We start from the raw sequence: 24,612 nt of genomic DNA on the forward strand, positions 1-24,612 counted from the left end.
ACGTGTGACTGGTCCACATAATTACATTATGGCGCCAACCCCGTCACATACACCTGTATTTGTACGGGGTGTATGTGATGGGGTTGGCGCAATGATGTTATCACGCCGGGTACTCGTATGTGGGCGTAGCTGCATGTGGGTGGACCCGCCTGGAGACGGATAGAGGAGTGGTGTCTCAGTTCCTAAGACCTTCGGAAATATGTTTTCCGATGGTCTTAGGTGACCCCTGTGAAAGGGTCATTCGACCCCCAAAGGGGTCGCGACCCACAGGTTGAGAACCACTGGTTTAGATGGATGGCAGTGATCTAGGTGAGTGAACAAGGATTGCTTCTTGAAGCTGAGACTGCAATGCCACACTGCTTGGTGCTGAGCAATGTGAGCACATAACAAATTGTTTTTTACCAAGAAATCTGGTGACCACATAGCTGAAAAGTAACAGAACTGCTCTTACTTGCCACACATGTAGGCGTTCTCTCCGCTCAGCACATCAGACTTGATAAAAAGCTCTAACGCACGCACAATGTTGGCCGATTGCTGCAACAAGAAACAAAAGATCCTTACAATCTGATTCGCTGAAGATGGCAACTCACAGGGACCAGTCAGAATTGACCTATCCCTGGTCTGATCATAGTAAACAGAGAGCGTATGTGTGAACAAAAAGGAAAAAAAAAAAAGAAGAAAAAAAAGCACATCTCTGCAATACATGAACATTTCCCAAAGTTTCATCCCTTTACAAATGCTGAAAATACAAAAGAAAAAAAAACCTTAATCTCCTATAAATCTCTCCACATGCATACATTGATTTTTTTCCCCAATCAAAACAATCCTGCTGCCTTGAATCCCAAAAACCTACTCATACAGTGGGGTTAATTTACTAAAGCTGGGGAGTGCAAAATCAGGCTCATTTGTGCATAGAAACCAATCAGCTTCCAGGTTTTTTTATTATTATTATTATACAGGATTTATATAGCGCCAACAGTTTGCGCAACGCTTTACAATATAAAGGGAGACAATTATTTATTTCAGGTACTTATATAGCGCTGTCAATTTACGCAGCACTTTACATATATATTGTACATTCACATCAGTCCCTAACCCTCAAGGGGCGTACAATCTAAGGTCCCTAACTCACATTCATACATTCTAGGGCCAGTCTGGACAGGAGTCAATTCGCCTACCAGCATGTCTTTGGAGTGTGGGAGGAAACCAAAGTACCCGGAGGAAACCCACGCAGGCACAGGGAGAACATGCAAACTCCAAGCAGGAGGTGCCGTGGTTGGGATTCAAACCAATGACCCTAGTACTGCCAGGCGGAAGTGCTAACCATTTAGCCACTGTGCTGCCCAATACAATTAAATTACATTTTTATCATTAAAGTTTATTTTTTCCCCAAAAAATTGCGTTTGAAAAATATATACATTTTTAAAACTGTCCATTTCAGTTTCGGTTTTCGGCCAAGTGCATCCTGAATTTTCGGTTTCGGCACCAGAATTTTCATTTCAGTGCACTACTATTGAAAGGGTTGAGAAAGGCTGATCTAGAGGGATGAGGGAGGTAAACGTGGGTTGTGCCTATACAGATCATTGAAGACTGTTTACCAGCAATGCATTTCCAAAGCTGGAAAAAAAAAAAAAAAAATCTCTTCCTTAGAACTATAACAGTACTTTGTCTTCCCCATGCTCATGCGACTAGCTCACCATTTTCCTCAGCAGTATGCACAGATCTTAAAGCCAGATTGCAATCCTTCATACTACTGTAGATGCTGGTAAATGATGCTAAATGAATAGTTCCCATCCAAGTAAAATCTCACTGTGTGTAGCCAGATTAATTTAAAATAAGGGCAGCACAGTGGCTAAATGGTTAGCACTTCCCCCTGGCAGTACTCGGGTGGTTGGTTCAAATCCCGACCACGGCACCACCTACCTGGAGTTTGCATGTTCTCCCTGTGACTGCGTGGGTTTCCTCCGGGTAATCCGGTTTCCTCCCACACTCCAAAGACATGCTGGTAGGTGAATTGGCTCCTGTCTAAATTGTCCCTAGTATGTGTATGTATGAATGTGTGTTAGGGACCTTAGATTGTACGCCCCTTGAGGGTTAGGGACTGATGTGAATGTACAATATATATGTAAAGTGCTGCGTAAATTGACGGCGCTATATAAGTACCTGAAATAAAATAATAAATAAATAATACAGGGGAAACCCATGTGTGCTGTTGCCTTGTGGCACATCTGTGCATGTGCAGAGTCTGGGAGGGGGGTGGGGCCCCAGGCGTCATTTTGCTTTACAACACACTGGGTACTCCGGTTTCCTCCCACTCTCCAAAGACATGCTGGTAGGTGAATTGGTTCCTGTCTAAATTGTCCCTAGTCTGTGTATGTATGAATGTGAGTTAGGGACCTTAGATTGTACGCCCCTTGAGGGTTAGGGACTGATGTGAATGTACAATATATATGTTCTCCCTGTGACTGCGTGGGTTTCCTCCGGGTACTCTGGTTTACTCCCACTCTCCAAAGACATGCTGGGAGGTGAATTGGATCCTGTCTAAATTGTCCCTAGTATGTGTATGTATGAATGTGAGTTAGGGACCTTAGATTGTGCGCCCCTTGAGGGTTAGGGACTGATGTGAATGTACAATATATATGTAAAGTGCTGTGTAAATTGACGGCGCTATATAAGTACCTGAAATAAATAAAATAATAAATAAATAATACAGGGGAAACCCATGTGTGCTGCTGCTCTGTGGCACATGTGTGCATGTGCAGAGTCCGGGAGGGGGTTGGGGCCCCAGGCGTCATTTTGCTTTACAACACAATTGACGCTTCACAAAAAAAAAACAATCAAATTAAATAAATAATATTGCAATAGTTACATTTACACACTATAATATATCACAACTCCACACTGATAATTGAAATCAATTATTCGTCAATAAAAACCTTACCCGTATCTCCAGAGCGATGTCCAGATACGGATCAAAGGTGTCAGACACGCTCTTGCAGACGGAGCATTTCACTAGAAGACAGCAGATACATTTTGTCTTAACGCCGATTCCACAGTCCAGCTTCAATTTCAGGATGGTCTTATAATGGCAGCATATGCAGAACAGTTGTGATGATTTTTGCTAGAAGCTGGTGAATTTAACACAGGGATAGAACTTGCCACCATCTGACCATGTATAATCCTAACCCCTGGTTCACATCTGTGCGGGTGGTGCCGCTGCGGGACCCGCACAATTACCTGCAGCCGCACCACCCATACAGAGGAATGCCGTACCCACAGGGTGGGTGCCATTAATTCTAATGGCACGCCGCCCGCACTGGAAAATCGCAACCGTACTGGGAACCTCGATTCTCGTGCGTGCTGCGATTTCCCAGGTAGTGCAGGGACTTCTACCCTGCGTGTCCCGGGCAAATGAATGGGTTCTCACGTCCACGCAAATCGCAGCCTGCACATATGTGAACCAGAGCTAAATGTAACTAACTATAAGAAAAGCACTTTCACTACATACACTGCCAGTGCCAACAAAGAAGAATAGGATTCAGCCGGGTGCCCACACTGAAGATGCCGGCGCCAGAGAGGGAAGACGGACGGTGAAACCAGCCGTGGTGAGGACACCGCTGGACCGAGTGAGTGGCTGTATTTTAAAAATCAGCAGCTACAGTTTTTGTAGCTGCTGACTTTTATTTTTTTTTTTTCAGCTGGAACTCCACTTTAATAACAAGTTATTACAGGTTCATTGATATTTATTCCAGGAATATATAATAAGATTGGAAATTCTAAGGAAATGCCTCAATAATGCATCACACTTTAGCCCAACCCATTCAATTTTACTTGTCTAAATCTATTGTAGATTTAATCGAGTAAAATCAGATTATATTTAGTCGACTAAAGCTAAAACAAGTCAGACTAAAATGTGACTGAAACTAAATGTCATTTTAGTCAAAAGACTGACTAAAACGAAATCAAAATTAGCCACTTGCCCTCCAGAGGATTTACCCCCCTTCCTGACCAGGCCATTTTTTGCAATACGGAGCTGCGTTACTTTAACTGACAATTGCGCAGTCATGCAACGTTGTACATACATGAAATTGATGTCATTTTTTCCCCATAAAAAGAGCTTTCTTTCAGTGATATTTGACCACCTCAGCGGATTTTATTTTTTGCGCTATAAACAAAAAAAATACACCAACCATTTTGAAAAAAAAAACAAAAACAATTTTTGACTATAAAACATAAAATTTTAAAAAATCAAATTTCTTCATAAATTTAGGCCATAATGTATTCTGCTACATCCCAATAAGTGTATATTAATTGCTTTATGTGAAAGTTATAGCGTCTACAAATGGAGATATATATACTGGATTTTTTATATACTAATAATGGCGGCGATCAGCAACTGAATCCACACAACGCCAGTGCACGGATGGTGAACAGGTACCATAGGAAGCAAAGTTTTTTCACGTCATGCGGATAGGAATGCAGTTCAAACCACATCCAATCCACATATACACTATATCACCAAAAGTATTGGTCGGCCTGCCTTTACACACACATGACCTTTAATGGCCCCCAGTCTTAGTCCGTAGGGTTCAATATTGAGTTGGCCCCGCCCTTTGCAACTATAACAGCTTCAACTCTTCTGGGAAGGCCGTCCACAAGGTTTAGGAGGGTGTCTATGGGGAGGTTGGACCATTCTTCCAGAAGCACATTTGTCAGGTCAGGCACTGATGTCGGGGGAGGAGGCCTGGCTCGCAGTCTCCGCTCTAATTCATCCCAAAGGTGTTCTATGGGGTTGAGGTCAGGACTCTGTGCAGGACAGTCAGGTTCCTCCACCCCAAACTGGCTCCTCCATGTCTTTATGGACCTTGCTTTACACCACGGCATCCAACGCTTTGCATTGCACTTGGTGATATAAGGCTTGGATGCAGCTGCTCGGCCATGGAAACCCATTCCATGAAGCTTTCTACACACTGTTGTTGTGCTAATCTGAAGGCCACACCAAGTTTGGAGGTCTTTAGCTATTGACTCTGCAGACAGTTGGTGACTTCTGCGCACTGTGCGCTTCAGCATGCGCTGACCTCGTTCTGTCATTATACGTGACCTACCACTTGAGTCCCATTCTTCCACCAATGTTTGTAGAAGCAGTCTGCATGCCTAGGTGATGATTTTATACACCTGTGTCCATGGAGGTGATTGGAATATCTGAATCCAATGATTTGGATGGCAAGCCCAATACTTTTGACAGTATAGTGTATGTGAATCGGCACTGCGTTTTGGTGCTCTTCTGATGCTTTTTTTTATGCGTTTTACCGTGCAGGAAAAATGCAGCCTGTTCTACTTCTTTTTCTGCAACTGGAACTGCAAGCACTGATGTGAACTAAGACACTAACAACCAGATAACCTACCTTCTGTGCGTTTTATATGCCGAAAAAAAGCAACTGAAAAATGTAGTGTGAACTGACCCTTAAATGTTTAAATTTGTCTGCATATCAGCTGCTCATTACTAAGCAGAGCTGAGGCTGCTGGGGCGGGCGAAGGGAGTAGAACTGTGTACCAACCAGGAATAAAGATGACAATAAGAACTCAACAGAAGCTCTAATCCTTCCCTGCTCCATTCAGTAAAAGATATAGTGTTTTGGCTGGAATTGGCCTTTTAAAAAAAAGTGCGGGATTCAAAAATAACAAGCATTTATACTCACCTATGTACATACTGCACTGATGCCACAACTGTCCCCTAGCGGCTCTACACCAAGAACTGAGCAATCAAGGACCGGTGATCTATCAGTTCTCAGGTCCACTCTGAATACAGAGTGATGTCTGTCAGTCACCGCTCTTTGGTAAATCAATATGCAGCGCTAATGGAATAATATTAATCTGGTACAAACTAGAGAAAATCCAGTGACAAGACATACAGTGAATGGATGAAATAAGTATACCCAAAAATAAGCACAAATAAATCGAGAAATATTGCACTAAAAATGTATAAACGTAAACATTAATTGATAAAGTGCCAAAAAGTGCTCAATAATCCACGATCCAGTAAATTCGTGACCAGGGGCGGACTGACAACTCATGGGGCCCCCGGGCAATAGGGGATCATGGGGCCCCTGTATCCTTGCCCAAACTCAAAAAAGCCTATGAAAAAAGTACCAGGGGCATCTCTTGGGGCCCCCTACTGACCCCGGGCCCTCGGGCAGTGCCCGAGTTTCCAAATGGTCAGTTCTTCCCTGTTCGTGACTGGATGAGAATAAAAACAGTGAACCAGAAATAAGCAGAAATATTGCACTAAAAATAGATGTAAACATTAATAAATAAGGTTCATAAAGTGCTAAGAAGTGCTCAATAATCCATAATCCAGTAAACTCGTGACTGGATGAGAATCAAACTAGCGAACGTTATGAAACTTCAAGCAAAGTAGTGATTCTGGTGACTGGGAAGCAGGAATATTGGAAATGACTCCAGTGTTCGTGACTTCAGATGGTGATAAATTGAAATGTGCTTGCTTTTACCGAAAGCACAAGTCATATGCGCATGTAACAATGATTTCCAAACAGGACCCTGGTGGTCATCATGGATCTGGTCAGGGGCAGAAGGGGCTCCACTGGCACACACATACAGCAGGGGAGGCACTCCAAACATCCAACGGACCAATCCAACACAAGGGGTGGGGGAGGAACTGCTCCTTAATACCCGATTCAGCCAAGGTACTGTCTGATGTTACTCTTCCTCCTTAAATGGCTGAGTAAACAAGCCACCAGACATGGATCATATAGTGTAGTATTTCTTTAATAAGTATGGGCAAAGCAATCCAAATAGAAATGACACTGAAAATCGAGCTTGTATAGAGAAAAAGATGGCCGCCGGACCAACATGCGGCCTCGGCGACGTGACATCAGCACGGCAAGGTTCCTCCCTGACGCGTTTCGTGCGACAGCAAGTTACCGCTCTTTGTTCTGCTGCTGCAGGGCTCACTGTGGAGGGGATGGGAGTAGCTGGCTCAGGATCTTAGCGGCACACGGAGGCTGAGGCAGCTGTCGGTCAGGCATTTGGGTGGATCCCGATATTATTTTCGGGATCCTTGCATAGCCTGGAATTGCACTGTGATGTCAGCAGACAGCAGGCTTTGGCCCACTGTTGGCTGAATCTGGGTCACAGGAGTGCAGAACTAGTGCACGTCTGTAACCCACAAGAGGAGTATGGCCAAAAGAGCTTCTCCTTTAGTAAAAAATAAACGTGGGGAACATAACTGAAATTCTTAAACATGATTTTTGCCTGGAGATTTGTATTAACTTATATGCTGAATGCAACAAGAAAAAGGAACAGGAGCGCCCTTGTAATGACAGCAGACACAACACGGGCAGCTACAGACAGGACATAAGGCAAGGAGATCCTATTGTAAGGGTCATCAAGGATATAAACTAGTAGTTGACTTGTACCTAGCAGCAGCCAACAGGGAAAAATCACTTTTAATTGGACCCCTAAAATTACCTTTGTTAGCATCACATTATTTAAAGTTGTACTAAACCCAAAACCAAAAATGTAATATACTGAAGCTTATCAATCAGTAGATATGGTGGCTGAATTCTTTTTTTTTTAAGGCTTTTTTCCCCTCAATTTCCCCCTGGCGATCTGGCCAGTAACACACCTTCTGTATAAGAGCACCCCACTCTGGATGAAGGAGCACAGGGGGGCACCTTTGGACAGAAGCATTGTTGGTCTAGGGGCAGTGGAGTGTTTGATGTTTTAGCAGATTTAACTACACGAACAAGTTAAAGCCAAACTCCAGCTAGTACTTTATAAGCAGTTACAACAAAGTTTTTTTTCCTTTTGGGATAATGGTTTTACATAAAAAAATAAAAGCTGATCATTGTAATCACCCCTGCCAGTGTTAAATGTTTTATCTCATCTCTGTAACTAATACATTCTGCTGGAGAGGTTGTGTTGAACAACAGACTTACTGGCTGGATCACCAGATGAAAATAATGGAAAGAGAGCTTAAATAAATAAAACAAATGCAGCCATCGCACTTAAGAAATAGTAAGCTGCAATATAATACAAGTTTGCTTTTGGGTTTAAATCCACTTTACTGCCATCATTATTGTCTTACCTCGAGAGCGTAAGTAGCCCCCAAATATCTGATGCACTAAAGTCGTAGCTTGACTTTGCCGATCCAACCTAAAAGGAGAGGAGGTAAATATTTTACAATCATTTTTCAAAACATACACTTGGTTTAAAAATGCTATCAGCAGAAATGTCTGTTTTTAAAAGAAAAGTTAACCAGTTCAGACTCTTCTGTCTTTATATAAACATGCTGGAAGACAACCTCCAGAAAAGTTTATATCCTTTTCCTGTCCACCAAGCAGCAGCTTCTTTGTGTGTCAAACTTGGGACTTGCAGTCAACTAGAACACGAAGGTCCTTGTTTAGAAAAAGATATCCAATCAGAGCAGCTCCTGCTTGGATCGTCGATGTGACTGCCAGTTACAGAACACCTTCACTAGAACTTTGTAAAATAGTAACATTGCAGCAGCATCTGTTCCTGAAGATCACAAACTTAAAGTGGCACTTAAGAATAAAAAAATATTTTCAAGTCTGCATTCTCAACTCAAAAAGTCCCTTCTATTTCTCTCAGTCTTCTCCAAATTGGTGGCTACGTTCATTCTCCATGGTCCCACTGTATGTAGGAATAGTGTCCCATCATTGGTATCAGTGGGAGGAATAGTGCCCCATCATTGGTATCAGTGGGAGGAATAGTGCCCCATCATTGGCATCAGTGGGAGGAATAGTGCCCCATCATTGGTATCAGTGGTAGGAATAGTGCCCCATCATTGGTGTCAGTGGGAGGAATAGTGCCCCATCATTGGTATCAGTGGGAGGAATAGTGCCCCATCATTGGTATCAGTGGGAGGAATAGTGCCCCATCATTGATATCAGTGGGAGGAATAGTGCCCCATCATTGGTATCAGTGGGAGGAATAGTGCCCCATCATTGGCATCAGTGGGAGGAATAGTGCCCCATCATTGGTATCAGTGGTAGGAATAGTGCCCCATCATTGGTATCAGCGGGAGGAATAGTGCCCCATCATTGGTATCAGCGGGAGGAATAGTGCCCCATCATTGGTATCAGTGGGAGGAATAGTGCCCCATCATTGGTATCAGTGGGAGGAATAGTGCCCCATCATTGGTGTCAGTGGGAGGAATAGTGCTCCATCATTGGTATCAGTGGGAGGAATAGTGTCCCATCATTGGTATCAGTGGGAGGAATAGTGTCCCATCATTGGTATCAGTGGGAGGAATAGTGTCCCATCATTGGTATCAGTGGGAGGAATAGTGTCCCATCATTGGTATCAGTGGGAGGAATAGTGCCCCATCATTGGTTTCAGTGGGAGGAATAGTGTCCCATCATTGGTATCAGTGGGAGGAATAGTGTCCCATCATTGTTATCAGTGGGAGGAATAGTGTCCCATCATTGTTATCAGTGGGAGAAATAGTGCCCCATCATTGGTATCAGTGGGAGGAATAGTGTCCCATCATTGGTATCAGTGGGAGGAATAGTGTCCCATCATTGTTATCAGTGGGAGGAATAGTGTCCCATCATTGGTGTCAGTGGGAGGAATAGTGCCCCATCATTGGTGTCAGTGGGAGGAATAGTGTCCCATCATTGGTATCAATGGAGGAATAGTGCCTCATCATTGGTATCAGTGGGAGGGATAGTGCCTCATCATTGGTGTCAGTGGGAGGAATAGTGCCCCATCATTGGTATCAGCGGGAGGAATAGTGCCTCATCATTGGTGTCAGTGGGAGGAATAGTGCCTCATCATTGGTGTCAGTGGGAGGAATAGTGCCCCATCATTGGTATCAGCGGGAGGAATAGTGCCTCATCACTGGTATCAGTGGGAGGAATAGTGCCTCATCATTGGTGTCAGTGGGAGGAATAGTGTCCCATCATTGGTATCAGCAGGAGGAATAGTGCCCCATCATTGGTATCAGTGGGAGGAATAGTGCCCCATCATTGGTGTCAGTGGGAGGAATAGTGCCCCATCATTGTTATCAGTGGGAGGATTAGTGCCCCATCATTGGTATCAGTGGGAGGAATAGTGCCCCATCATTGGTATTAGAAGGAAGATTGTGCCCCATCATTGTTGTCAGTGGGAGGAATAGTGTCCCATCATTGGTATCAGTGGGAGGAATAGTGCCCCATCATTGGTATCAGTGGGAGGAATAGTGCCCCATCATTGGTGTCAGTGGAAGGAATAGTGCCCCATCATTGGTGTCAGTGGAAGGAATAGTGCTCCATCATTGGTGTCAGTGGGAGGAACAGTGCTCCATCATTGGTGTCAGTGGAAGGAATAGTGCTCCATCATTGGTATTAGAAGGAAGATTGTGCCCCATCATTGTTGTCAGTAGGAGGAATAGTGCCCCATCATTGGTATCAGTGGGAGGAATAGTGCTCCATCATTGGTATCAGTGGGGGGAATAGTGTCCCATCATTGTTATCAGTGGGAGGAATAGTGCCCCATCATTGTTATCAGTGGGAGGAATAGTGCGCCATCATTGGTATCAGTGGGAGGAATAGTGCCCCATCATTGGTATCAGTGGGAGGAATAGTGCGCCATCATTGGTGTCAGTGGGAGGAATAGTGCGCCATCATTGGTGTCAGTGGGAGGAATAGTGCGCCATCATTGGTGTCAGTGGGAGGAATAGTGCCCCAGCAATGGTATCAGTGGAAGAATTAGTTCCCCATTATTGGTGTCAGTGGGAAGACTACTGCCCTCTCTTTGGTATCACTGAAAGGAACCGTGCCTTGTATCAGTGGAAGACACAGTGGCCCAAGGGCCAGATAAGGGCAAGAAAAGGGCCACAGTTTGGAGACTCCTGCCCTAACACATAGAATGCATTAAGGTAAAAACCTTAAGGCTTTAGAAGCACTTCAAGCTCTGTACATGGCTGTCCAACTAACACAAGGAACACGCTTACAAAAGGGAGTGCAGGTCTCTTACTTAGCGTATCCATTCAGACAGGCCTTCTGCATGGCATCAATAGTATAACGAAGGAATTCATGAGCATCTTCTTGGCTCCCAAATCGAAAGTGACGAGCAATTTCTAAATTAAAAAAAAAAAACACTTATAACGACGTTAACCTACATTTATTTCCTAAATGTATGCATATATCTAAGCAAAATATATAAAAAAAGAGACTAGACTACAGAACTCTGCCTATTCCCAGCCCTCTTTGTCCCTCTCCAAGTCCATACACTAAATTTCTTTCCCAGCAGAACAATATGCGGTCTTGATGCACAAGAGCCCGCCCACTTTGTAAGAAATAAGGGCTCCAAGGAGATGTAGTTCTGGGGTCATGTCTACAGTAATAGGAATTGACCTCCCAGTAGCGGTCACTTTTACAAGCCAGGTGATGATGTCACAGAAAGTAATAAAAGCAGTTTTTCTCTACAGAAACAAGGTAAGGAATAAAAATGAATGTTTATTTGGGGGACTCGAGAGTAAATGTTGGTCAAGCCTATACAAATCCCTTTAAAGAGAAGTGCAGGATTAAAAAAAATAACAAGCATACACACTCAACTATGTGAAAGCAGCATTGGTCTCATGTTGTAGCTATCCCTTTTCAGCTCTAAGACCGAAAACCAAGCAATCACCGATTGCTCAGTTCTCAGTCTTCACTGAGCAAAGAGCAGTGACTATTAGTCACCGCTCTCTGTTCTGCCCCTCCAGTGCTCACTAAAGAGACTAGCTATGGTGGGGGGAGGTTACACCTGGCTTAGGCTCTCACCAGCATGCTGAGAGGCTGAGCCAGCTGCCAGTCAGGCATCTGGGTGGATACTGACATTATTGTCAGAATCCCTGCAGATCCTTGACCAGCTCTGTAACATCAGCCAACAGCAGCTGAATCTGGGTCAAAGGGCAGAATCAAGTGCACAACTGTGACCCAGAGGGGAAGTATGACCAAATTTTGGCCATATATCTCCTTTAAGTTACCATCATCCAAATACACATTAATAGGGAAAGTCTGAGTAATATATTCAACAGAAAATAGCACAGCCCATGTAGTGTTTGAAGACCAATATACACTCACATGTAGTGTAGGAACTGCAGCCCTATCAGATCATTTGACACCCTCTACGCACAGTTTAAGAGCCATACGCGGTTGTAATTATACATTACAAACCAGTTGAATTTGGAAGAATTCTTTTCAAAAATCAAATTTGAGTGGATACCATGGATTCAAATTATATGCGGGATTAATGGACCCCAATGAGGAACCTCTGTGACACAACATCCTTGGGGGTTCACTAGCTCCCACCATGGCGTTTCTTCAGATCACCTGACAAGCAATGTGATCACAAACCCCATGATGGGCATTCCAAATGAATATACAGAGTCAGGGGCGGACTGACAACTCATGGGGCCCCCAGGCAATAGGGGATCATGGGGCCCCTGTGTCCTCGCCAAAACTCAAAAATGCCTATGAAAAAGGTACCAGGGGCATCTCATGGGGCCCCCTACTGACCCCGGGCCCCTCGGGCAGTGCCAGAGTTTCCAAATGGTCAGTCCGCCCCTGTACAGAGTCCAGCCTGTAAGCCTGCAGATCTACACAATTTGGGTGAATAGAGATTGCCTGTTCATTACACTACAGACAACAAATCCTTGCAATAATGCACTTACTCTTTAGTTCTCGGATGAAGGCGACGGGCTTGATGGCATTTCCACTATTTGCAAAGGCTTGGATGAGATGGTTTTGCATGATGCACAGCATACAGAATCCACCCTGCTGACCTGTATAAAACAAAGAAGGGCTGAAGAGACTTTCTGCTGTCAGCAATGCAAGTTTGACACCATTCTGCTATGATGCTTCTCCCCTGCCCACAGTCATTTGGCTGGAGCTACAGCACTGCTTTTATTACCCTGTATACTATACTGATTCAGTAAATTGTGACATATGGGTAAGTTATTTATGCAGTTCCTCCCTAAAAGCAATAAATTCACTGCTATATGAGTGTATATATATATATATTTATTTATTTATTTTTGTATAGGCACTTCTTTGTATGGCTGGCCCAACCAACCGTGCATCAATACGATCCAAATGGAGAAACAGAAAAAAGGCGCACCGACCTAGTGCATTATCGTTTAAAATAATTTAATAAAGAAACAAAAATAGGTATCATACTCACAATGGACATAATAACACAGGCATGTCAAACTGAACAAGATGTATGATCCAAACAACATCTAAGTCCATACGATGGAACCCTGGATGACTAACTGGCTTGTTGGCTCTGAGGAAGAGGTTGTGTCCTCGAAACGCGTTAGCCAGTTGGTCATCACGCAGAGGTCCCGTACAGCGACCGGTGTTCTGCTGTGTCCGGAGGATTGCAATGTCGCGCGCTCCCAGGGTGCGCACACAGGCTAAAATGACGGGCGCCATTTATGAACGGCAACCTGCCCCTGCGCTGCTCCCACCTGGCCATTTATATACATGGGCCGCATGGGAAGTGGTTAAAGAAAAGCTGACGCTTTACACATTTAGGGATTAAATTTTCTCAAACACCTCCCACTCCACTCGTCAGTTGGTTCCCTCACTGCTTTTCGGTATAGAGGTGCAAGTGACTTTCTCTCCTTCTTCCCAGGATGCAGTGCTCAGGACTGTACAGCCAGTCATCAGTCCCAAATGCTATGGGAGAGGAGATAAGGCACAGATGAACAGAGCACAGTAAATAAGAGCATCACTGGGTAGGGCTCTATCAAAGGAACCTGTCATGTTGTCCTGGATGGGCAGAGTTCCTTTACAATCTCTACAACAAATCAATGTCTGATGTATATCTACTACCCCTTTAAATATGGCGCCCACAGTGTGCGGTGGTACTCACAGTTGCGGCTGTGCTCCTTAGACAGCAAGTAGTTGGCGAGAGGAGGGGTGTAGGTCAGACACTGGACTGTGGAGTTGAGAAAGCAAGTGTTCCCCAGATTCTGCAGGCCCGCCCCCACTCTAGAAACACGCTCCCACTTCATAGACAATTTCTCCATCGGAAAAAGCACCTTCTGAGGATGAGGTATGCCATCTGAGCCCCCAGATGCAAGGTCATTGCCTGCGGAGAGAGGAAAATACATTTCTATTATACTTTTGTAGAAAGCACCACCCATTGCTGCAAGGCTGAGAACCAAACACTTCACTCTTTTTTTGCAGCGATCATCGTCGTCCCAATCATGAAATAAAAGAAAACTTTACAGGGAGAAACATGTGGGTAGCCATGTTTCTATGTTGTGGAGAGGAGGTGGGATCCTGGCATTTGGCAAAAGAAAACTGGGCAGGGCTGACACCAGGAAATTATCAGTTGAAGATCAATGGGTATTGTTTTGTACCTGAAAGATTAAATAAAAAATCTCTATAGCTTTAGTGAGCCAACTTACCTGTAATGAAGGACATTCCACATCATACAGACAGCTGTAACAATTTAAAAACAGTGCGAATGCGCAGGGCTCCGCCCACACGGCTGTGTCATTCATTCACAGAGTTCTGTGAATAAATGAACTACAAGTACCGTCGACTGCTATGGCTTGTAGTTCTCAATGAATTGAGAGGGCACTAGCGAGCGTTTTCATAGTTCATCGATTCTTCCTGCCATCCGGACACCGCCTGCCTGTACATGAGGTACATGCAGACCGCTTAATGGGAGTCTGCAGGATCCCAGCAATGCACCCACAATCTGCTGATCGCGGGTGCAATGCTTTACAGGCTGCAGTGTAAAAAAATAATAAATGCACATTTTTTTTTTACCTGTAAAAAGATGTAAATGTATTATTTGTTGCTTTTTTTTGTTTTTTTACAAAAGGTGACTTTAGCCTTTAAATAGTAAAAAGCATGGTAAGATATACTGCTTGTTTGTTTTTCCGAAACATACACTTAAAAAAGAAGTATGGCCAAAGCTTTTGTGGCTGTACTTCTCTTGTGGGTCACAGGAGTGGACATACTTTTGCACCCCTCTGTCCCAGAGTCAGCTTGTAATCAGCTGATGGAGCAGAGGCGCTCCAAGGCACTGCTCTCTGCTCCAAGCAGACTGACAATTGAGCGATCGGTGGTCATGTGATCGCTGAGTTCTTGGTTTTAGGACTGACATGGGACAGCTGCAGCATCACACCGATGTAGTAGCATAGAGGAGAATATGAATGTTTATTTTCTCATAAACCCGTACATCTCCTTTAAGTGCAATTTCAGTCAATTCCCCATACAGGAGGTTTCTCCTCACTTCCAGTCCTGGTGACAACTGAGACAGGAAGCAAGCGGAATCTTCCAGCCAGAACACCAACAAAAATGATATATTAATCCTCCGTTGGTTCCAATTTAGAAGTCATTAAGGTATTCTAAACCATTATTCCTCTCCGGGGATCAGGAGGGATTTTTTTTCCCTGCAGGAGCAAATTGGATCATGCTTTTCTAGGTGTTTTTTTTTTTGCCTTCCTCTGGATCACCTGTGGGTGTAGGATTATAACTTTTTTTTTTTTAATGGTTGAACTGGATGGACTTTTGTCTTTTTTCAGCCAGACTAACTATGTAACTATATTATTTTTTTTTTTAAATAACAATAAACATGTTATACTTACCTGCTCTGTGCAGTGGTTTTGCACAGAGCAACTCCCATCCTCCTCTTTTCGGGTCCCCAGTCAACGCTCCTGGTTCTTCCTCTTCAGCAAGTGCCCCCCATAGGACTGCTTCCTATTAGAGCACTCATGCAGGCTCGCTCCTGAGCCCCATTGCCTGTGTCCATAGGCACAGACAACAGGGCTTTGCCCGAAACCCATCACAGGATTTGACTGCCAGCAGCAGGAGCCAATGGCTCCTGTGGCTATCAACCTTCCCTGTGAGGAGGGAGAGAGCAGAGAGAACCGCTGCTCTCATGCACAGCACTGGATTGAGATCGGGCTCAGACAGTGCAGGCTGAATCATGTGTATAGCCAGCAGATGGTTTAATTAGACCATATCACTTAAAATGACACCCAACAAAACCCAAGTACATACCCTGCCTGTGGTTCCCTTCTATACTCCTGTGCGGGGTGGAGGGTTGCAGCGATGGAGCCAACAGGACATATTTGCTCTTCAAGGCCTCCAGTTGGTAGTGGAAGCTCTTGGTGGCCGGCTCGAATTCGATTTTCTGCAGAAGGATCTTCTTGGCAGAGGACGTAAGCAGCTTTCCGAGCTCCACATCGTCGGAGTCCTTCCGACCAGGCTTCAGGGCATCCTTCAGTTTCTCTACAATGGGCATGTTTGCTTAATAATAAAGAAAGAATGATGAGATCGGAGGAAAGATCAGCATTACTGTACCCATTTATATCAGTTACATCACACTTCATTTAAAGCTCATCTCCTAGAAATAGAGGTTGTTCACCTTAGACGTGTCTCTACCCATCTATAGCATCACTCTGTGTTCTTTTTTCTCTCACCATGTCCCTGATGTAGATATACTTTCTTTATAGCCTGTGTGACATCATCAATCCTGCAGCCCGGGGGGGTCATAGCAATTACCCCCTACACCGTGGCACTGCTGCCCCTCCTGACAGCCCCCAACCCCCTCTATGTCATTTTCTGACAACCTCCTGAGTAGGGAGCAACCACTAACCTCTGAGGGGGGTTCAGAAGAACCTGAAGTCCTCTTTTCTCAGGGGATGTAAGTGTGCTTACAGTGGACAGCACAGACACAGCCCCATATAAACCCAGCACAGAGTTAACCCTTTGATTTTTTTTTTTTTTTTTTTAGCAAAGATATGTAGCAGAATACATTTTGCCCTAAATTTATGACAAAATTTGATATTTTTATATTTTTTGTTAGACATGTTTAAAAGCAAAAAGTCAAAAATATTTTTTTTTCTCAAAATTGTCCGGTTTTTTTGTTTATAGCGCAAAAAATAAAAAACGCAGAGGCGATCAAATACCACCAAAAGAAATCTCTATTTGTGGAAAAAGGACATAAATTTCATTTGGGTGCAGCGTTGCATGACCACGCAATTGTCAGTTAAAGTAACGCAGCGCCGTAATGCAAAAAATGGCCTAGTCAGGAATGGGGGTAAATCCTCAGGAGGGCAAATGGTTAAAATCTTAAAGTGTTACTAAACCCACTCATTCAATATATCCGAACTCCCCGGGCCCTGCATTCACTATATCCGGTCTGCCTGGGCCCCGCATTCACTATGTCCGGTCTGCCCGGGCCCCGCATTCACTATGTCCGGTCTGCCCGGGCCCCGCATTCACTATGTCCGGTCTCCCCGGACCCCGCATTCACTATGTCCGGTCTCCCCGGACCCTGCATTCACTATGTCCGGTCTCCCCGGACCCTGCATTCACTATGTCCGGTCTCCCCGGACCCTGCATTCACTAAGTCCGGTCTCCCCGGACCCTGCATTCACTAAGTCCGGTCTCCCCGGACCCTGCATTCACTAAGTCCGGTCTCCCCGGACCCTGCATTCACTATATCCGGTCTCCCCGGACCCTGCATTCACTATATCCGGTCTCCCCGGACCCTGCATTCACTATATCCGGTCTCCCCGGACCCTGCATTCACTATATCCGGTCTCCCCGGACCCTGCATTCACTATATCCGGTCTCCCCGGACCCTGCATTCACTATATCCGGTCTCCCCGGACCCTGCATTCACTATATCCGGTCTCCCCGGACCCTGCATTCACTATATCTGGTCTCCCCGGACCCTGCATTCACTATATCCGGTCTCCCCGGATCCTGTATTCACTATATCTGGTCTCCCCGGACCCTGCATTCACTATATCCGGTCTCCCAGGACCCTGCATTCACTATATCCGGTCTCCCCGGACCCTGCATTCACTATGTCCGGTCCCCCCGGACCCTTCATTCACTATGTCCGGTCTCCCCGGACCCTGTATTCACTATGTCCGGTCTCCCCGGACCCTGCATTCACTATATCCGGTCTCCCCGGACCCTGCATTCACTATATCCGGTCTCCCCGGACCCTGCATTCACTATATCCGGTCTCCCCAGACCCTGCATTCACTATATCTGGTCTCCCAGGACCCTGCATTCACTATATCCGGTCTCCCAGGACCCTGCATTCACTATATCCGGTCTCCCTGGACCCTGCATTCACTATATCTGGTCTCCCCGGACCCTGCATTCACTATATCCGGTCTCCCTGGACCCTGCATTCACTATATCCGGTCTCCCACAGTACACACAACATGGAAATGCAATTATTTTAGTAAATATAAACTGCTAAATACCTTTTCTCATCAGCAGACATGTGACTTCTCTTAGATTGTAAGCTCCCAGGATCAGGCCCTCCTAACCCTCTTGTATTGAACTGTATTGTTGCTGTATTGTCTCCCGTTATATTGTAAAGAGCTGAGCAAACTGTTGGCGCTATATAAATCCTGAATAATAATATCTTCTATCAGTGTCCAGCAGAGCACTGATTACAGCTTGTAGGAGGAGTTTTCATTCTCCTGTAAGAGGATGCAGAACCCCTGATCTCTGTCTGGACAGTGCTGATTGGCTCTGCGCTGATAACATGCACTCTCCCAAGACATAACAAAAAAAAAAACATATCTAGCAATACACACCAAACTGAACATGTGCAGAGTGACTCCTAGGGCTCTGTACTATCAGGAGATGGATTGGGGACAGTAGAAGGGGAAGCTCAGCAAAGACAGGATCAAACAGCCTTTTACTTAATGCAGAGGATTAACCCCTTAGGTTCCACAGTGAGTATAACAAGCATGCTTTACTGCATATACAGACTGATTGTACTGTTGTGGGTTTAGTAACACTTTAACCACTTCAATACCGAGCACTTTCACCACCTTCCTGCTCAGGCCAATTGCACGGTCATGCAACACTGTACCCATATGAAATATTTATAATATTTGGGACAGATGGAGCTTTCTTTTGCTGGTATTTATTCACCATGGGGATTTTTATTTTTTTGTTAAACGAAAAAACACCAAACATTTTGGGGAAAAAAAAACTTTTCTTAGTTTGCAAATAAGTACATTTTCTCCTTCACTGATGAGGCGGCACTGATAATCAGTGTAAACGTTTCCCGGTCACAGGAAAGCCAGTTATCGGCCTTCCTTTCCTCAGCACTGTGACAGCACTGACGAAAGGAAATGCTGATAACCGGCATTTCTTTACATGTGATCAGCTGTGATTGGACACAGCAGATCACATGGTAAAGAGCCAAAGTCATTGGCAGTGATGCATCGATCAGTGATGCACTGTATCCAAGGGTCACAGCTCACCGCCAATCACCATGTGCCCCCGCCACGGGGGCGCGCAGGAGCGGTGTGACGTCACATGACATCCACCCACAGGGATGAAAAGGTCACCCCGGCTATCAATCTGCTATTGGCCGGGCAGGAACCAGCGAAATACGGTTTTGGTTAAAAAGATTTTTTGTTTTTTTAATCAGGACAAGTAGATTAGGACCTGGATTTAGTCCCTAGGACAAGTAATGTGTTAAAATGTCCACACCCCTGATCAGCATGACAGCAGCCAGGCAATGAGCATGTCCAGGAGGAGCTCAGCAATGGCTGCCCCCAGGTCTCTCCATCACCAATGGCTGCCCCCAGAAAATGTAAAATAATAAATATAGTCAGAATGTCCCCCATGTCTGCACAGTCAGGGTGGGGGGGTGGGTTTTTTTTAAATATGAACAAACCCCCCCTCCTCCTCCTCAGGACTCACATGAGGAGGCTGGGGCCCCAGCAGAGCAATGCATGTGCCTGGTAGGCAGTGACATGTGACCAACAGGGGAGTCCCCTCCCCCGCACAAATACAGCACACCACCAGGCACACGTGACCTCCCGCTTCTCCCCTGCCCCGCGCACACCCGGCAGGACAGATATGTCCCCGATACTCACCGGGCCCCTCTGCAGCCTGGAAGGATCGGGATACTTCCGCTCCCCTCCACTCGCAACATCCGCCCGCACTGCCTGACTCACCGCGCCGCCCGATGACGTATCTGCAGACACAGAATCATTTCCACTAGGAAACAGGAAATGGTTGTTTAAGGAACCTTCGCAGAAAAGTGTCCCCAGTTACAGGAGGCGGCCATGTTTGAGGAGACCAATGGATGCCAAGCGCTGAGTGGCTCAAAAGGATCACGTGACCCCCCTTCCCTCAGCGTTGTCTAAGTCTGTATTGTCTTTAGTGGTAGTAAAGTTGATGTTTGTTTCACTTGTGTCTACAGGTGAGCAAATAATAATGTAAATATCACCTGAACCTGCACTGTGTAGGAGATATGTGCTTGTTAAAGACACCGGCGCATGCGTTCTGGAGGAACAGTATGTCCATGCCATTCCCTCACAGATGGGTGCCGTAAAAAGTGACTGGCATGTGTGGGAGTGACGTCATCGGGGCTTGGCTAGGGTTGCCGCCTTATCCCTACAACTGATCACATATTAAGCACTTGCCTATCGGGCACCTACCCCTCCTCTCTGCCCAGGCCAGCTTTCAGCGCTGCTGCACTTTGAATAACAATTGCACGGTCATGCGATATTGTACCCTTGGAAAATGTTTATAATTTTTTTCACACAAATAGAGCTTTCTTTTGGTGTTATTTAATCGCCGCTGGGTGTTTTATTTTTTGTGCTATAAACAAAAAAAAAAGCAATAAAATTTAGAAAACAGGCAATTTTTCTCCTTCACTGATATGCATTGATGAGGCTGCACTGATAGGCAGCACTGATGAGGTGGCACAGATAGGCAGCACTTATGAGGTGGCATGGATAGGCAGCACTGATAGGCGGCACTGATGAGGTGGCACAGGCAGGCAGCACTTATCAGGTGGCACAGATAGGCAGCATTGATAGGCGGTACTGATGAGGTGGCACGGATAGGCAGCACTGATGAGGTGGCACATATAGGCGGCACTGATAGGCAGTACTGATTGGGTACTGATAGGCGGCACTAATGAGGTGGCACGGATAGGCAGCACTGATAGGCGGCACTGATGAAGTGGCACAGATAGGCGGCATTGATAAGGTGGCACGGATAATCAGCACTGATAGGCGGCATTGATAAGGTGGCACGGATAATCAGCACTGATAGGCGGCATTGATAAGGTGGCACGGATAATCAGCACTGATAGGCGGCATTGATAAGGTGGCACGGATAATCAGCACTGATAGGCGGCATTGATAGGCTGCACTGATAGGTGGCACGGATAATCAGCACTGATAGGCAGCACTGATAGGCGGCACTAATGAGGTGGCACGGATAGGCAGCACTGATAGGCGGCACTAATGAGGTGGCAGGGATAGGTAGCACTGATAGGCGGCAATGATGAGCTGGCACTGATGATGCTGCACTGATATGCAACAATGATGGGCACTGACAGGCAGCACTGATGGGTAGCACTGACTGACGGCACTGATGAGGGGCACTGCTGGGCACAGGTGGGTGGCACTGATGGGACTAATGACCCAGGATCTTGGGCTGACAAAGGTGGTGATAAAACTTAGTGCCTTACCTGCATTAAATCAGCCCCAGAACCTGTGTCATTAATATGTGTTTGGTTTTAGAGGGATGAGGTGGCCACCCTAGACTTGGCCATTCAAGGTGCCGGAGCCCCACAAACCTGGAAGAAGGAGCACGTGAAGATGGAAGCCCTGCCAGCAGTGACAGCACTTCAAGCTAGGTTCACACCTATGCAGGTTGCGTTTCAGCCGTTTCTGCATTGTGTTTTGCGTTTGTGCACTTGTGTTTTTGATGCGTTTTGCATTTTTTTTCTCATTTTTTATTTTACTTTTTTGCTAGGCAGATTTAAATGCAGCAAAATTGCAATACACACTTTTCTGCAGCATTTCCATTGAAGTCTATAGAAACGAAAACGCAACTTTTTGCGTTCAAAAAAGTCCCTGACCCTTTCCAAAAAATGCACCGGGTGAAAACACAGAAATGGGAACCTGTCCCATAGGAAATCATGTTAAATGGACTGTACTGCGTTTCTGCAAAATGCGGAAAATGCTTAGATGTGAACCTAGGGTAAGGTGGTTGTAAAGGCTGAAGGTTTTTTACCTTCCCGCATTCATCTTGTGCAGCAGCTCCCCTTAATACTCACCTAAGCTAAAAAAAAAAAGCACTGACACTATACTAATGGCACTGGGCAGGAAGGGGTTAACATGAGGGGCGATCAAAGGGTTAACTGTGTGCTGGGAGAGTTTTAATGGGGGGGCAGTGTCTGTGTGTTTCACTGTAAGCACACTGCTGTGCACAGCCATCCAGAGCAGTGTGCCCGAGGTGACATGGAGGAGAACTGTTAGTAAACAAAACAGTTCTCCTCCCCATCAGAGATCCTTGGTAATCACTGGGCGCCGGCAAGTAATCACTGGCCAGGACATGGTGATTGACACCTGAGCCACGAATGGCGGTGCGTGTAGGGCGCATGCGTGGCTCGCATGTGCCCCCTACCCAGAAATGTAAAATCACGTATATACACCTTTGGAGGTCTTTAGCTATTGACTCTGCAGACAGTTGGCGACTTCTGCGCACTGTGCGCTTCAGTACGCGCTAACCCCGCTCTGTCATGTGACGTGGCCTACTACTTGGTGGCTGAGTTGCTGTTGTTCCCAGTTGCTTCCACTTTGTTATAATCCCACTAACAGTTGAGCGTGGAATATTTAGTAGCCAGGAAATGTCACGGATGGACTTATTGCACAGGTGACAACCTATCACGGGACCACGCTTGGTGTCACTGAGCTCCTGAGAGCGACCCATTCTTTCACCAATGTTAGTAGAAGCAGTCTGCATGCCTAGGTGGCCTTTAGATTAACACAACAACAGTACATAGAGAGCTTCATAGAATGGGCTTCCATGGCCGAGCAGCTGCATCCAAGCCGTACATCACCAAATGCAATGCAAAGCATTGGATGCCGTGGTGTAAAGCACGCCGCCACTGGACTCTAGAGCAGTGGGGACATGTTCTCTGGAGTGACCAATCACGCTTCTCTTTCTGCCAATCTGATGGACGTGTCTGGGTTTGGCAGTTGCCAGGAGAACGGTACTTGCCTGACTGCATTGTGCCAAGTGTAACGTTTGGTGGAGGGGGGATTATGGTGTGGGGTTGTTTTTCAGGGGTTGGACTTGGCCCCCTAGTTCCAGTGAAGGGAACTCTTAAGGGTACATTTTGGACAATTTCATGCTCCCAACTTTGTGGGAAGAGTTTGGGGATGGCCCATTCCTGTTCCAACATGACTGCGCACCAGTGCACAAAGCAAGGTCCATAAAGACATGGAGGAGCCAGTTTGAGGTGGAGGAACATGACTGGCCTGCACAGAGTCCTGACCTCAACCCCATAGAACACCTTTGGGATGAATTAGAGCTGAGACTGTGAGCCAGGCCTCCTCCCCCGACATCAGTGCCTGACCTCACAAATGTGCTTCTGGAAGAACGGTCCAACCTTCCCATAGACACCCTCCTAAACCTTGTGGACAGCCTTCCCAGAAGAGTTGAAGCTGTTATAGCTGCAAAGGGCGGGGCCAACTCAATATTGAACCCTACGGACTAAGACTGGGGGCCATTAAAGTTCATGTGCGTGGAAAGGCCGGCAGAACAATACTTTTGGTAATATAGTGTACATGCACTTCAATAGGCACATTGCTATGCAATTTTCTTTTTTTTTACTGCATTTGTTATTTTGAAAAATTCTGATGGGGATATGACAGAGGTGTGTCATGTGGGTTATGTATGATGCAAATGGTTGTTAATATACTGGATCTCAGAAAGCCGGGAGGTATGTAATAGCATAGTAGGGCAGCACAGTGGCTAAATGGTTAGCATTTCTGCCTGGCAGTACTAGGGATGTTGGTTCAAATCCCAACCACAGCACCACCTGCCTGGAGTTTGCATGTTCTCCCTGTGCCTGCGTGGGTTTCCTCCAGGTACTCTGGTTTCCTCCCACACTCCAAAGACATGCTGGTAGGTGAATTGGCTCCTGTCTAAATTGTCCCTAGTATGTGTATGTATGAATGTGAGTTAGGGACCTTAGATTGTACACCCCTTGAGGGTCAGGGACTGATGTGAATGTACAATATATATGTAAAGTGCTGTGTAAATTGACGGCGCTATATAAGTACCTGAAATAAATAAATAGTGAATATCTGGATTTTGGAAAAGCCCATAGGAGAACAGGCCTTGTAGTAATAAAACACAGAGATGTGTCATTTACCAGAAATCCACCAGATGTCAGTGTTGCAGTGAAAATTATTGGGCCATTCATCTGGAAAATAAATGACCTTCTGTTGGTAATTTACAATATGGCCACCAGGTGTCAGTAGAAAGATTTATTTGAAGGGGACCTATCAGAAAAGGGACTTGGGAACTATTAATGCCGTATTGTTTTTGATGGTGTTACCTCCAGGGCTGTCATCCTTATCCTTGCTCCTCTGGTTAGTGAGGCAATACTCCGGAACAAGTATGCTTAGATGTCAGGTGTACTCATTTCATTGGCTGCTCACATCCTGTTTGCTCTGTTATGGTGGCCATACATGTAACAATCGGATCAAATGATTCTTCAAAGAATCGGATAATATGAGCGGATCTAGGAATTATCAAAAAAAGACTCATACAGTGTCAG

General features: G+C 45.5%; 1 protein-coding gene across 1 annotated transcript in view; it reads right to left on the reverse strand.

The window, feature by feature from the left end:
* USP36 (ubiquitin specific peptidase 36) overlaps positions 1–19,976 on the reverse strand; it is a 66,426-nt gene extending 46,450 nt beyond the window's left edge. Inside the window, exons 1-8 of the mRNA XM_089671983.1 lie at positions 19,898–19,976; positions 16,032–16,280; positions 13,885–14,103; positions 12,680–12,790; positions 10,999–11,101; positions 8,108–8,175; positions 2,942–3,012; positions 452–534 (exon numbers count right to left, since the gene is read on the reverse strand). Of these exons, the coding sequence (XP_089528109.1) occupies positions 452–534; positions 2,942–3,012; positions 8,108–8,175; positions 10,999–11,101; positions 12,680–12,790; positions 13,885–14,103; positions 16,032–16,275 (899 nt within the window). The 5' untranslated portion in view covers positions 16,276–16,280; positions 19,898–19,976. The remainder of the gene's footprint in view (positions 1–451; positions 535–2,941; positions 3,013–8,107; positions 8,176–10,998; positions 11,102–12,679; positions 12,791–13,884; positions 14,104–16,031; positions 16,281–19,897) is intronic.
* Between the last annotated feature and the right edge of the window lie 4,636 nt (positions 19,977–24,612).

This window comes from Staurois parvus, unplaced genomic scaffold (genome assembly GCF_062004578.1).
Source record: "Staurois parvus isolate SC_StPar_1 unplaced genomic scaffold, SC_StPar_1.0 ptg000003l, whole genome shotgun sequence".
NCBI lineage: Eukaryota > Metazoa > Chordata > Amphibia > Anura > Ranidae > Staurois > Staurois parvus.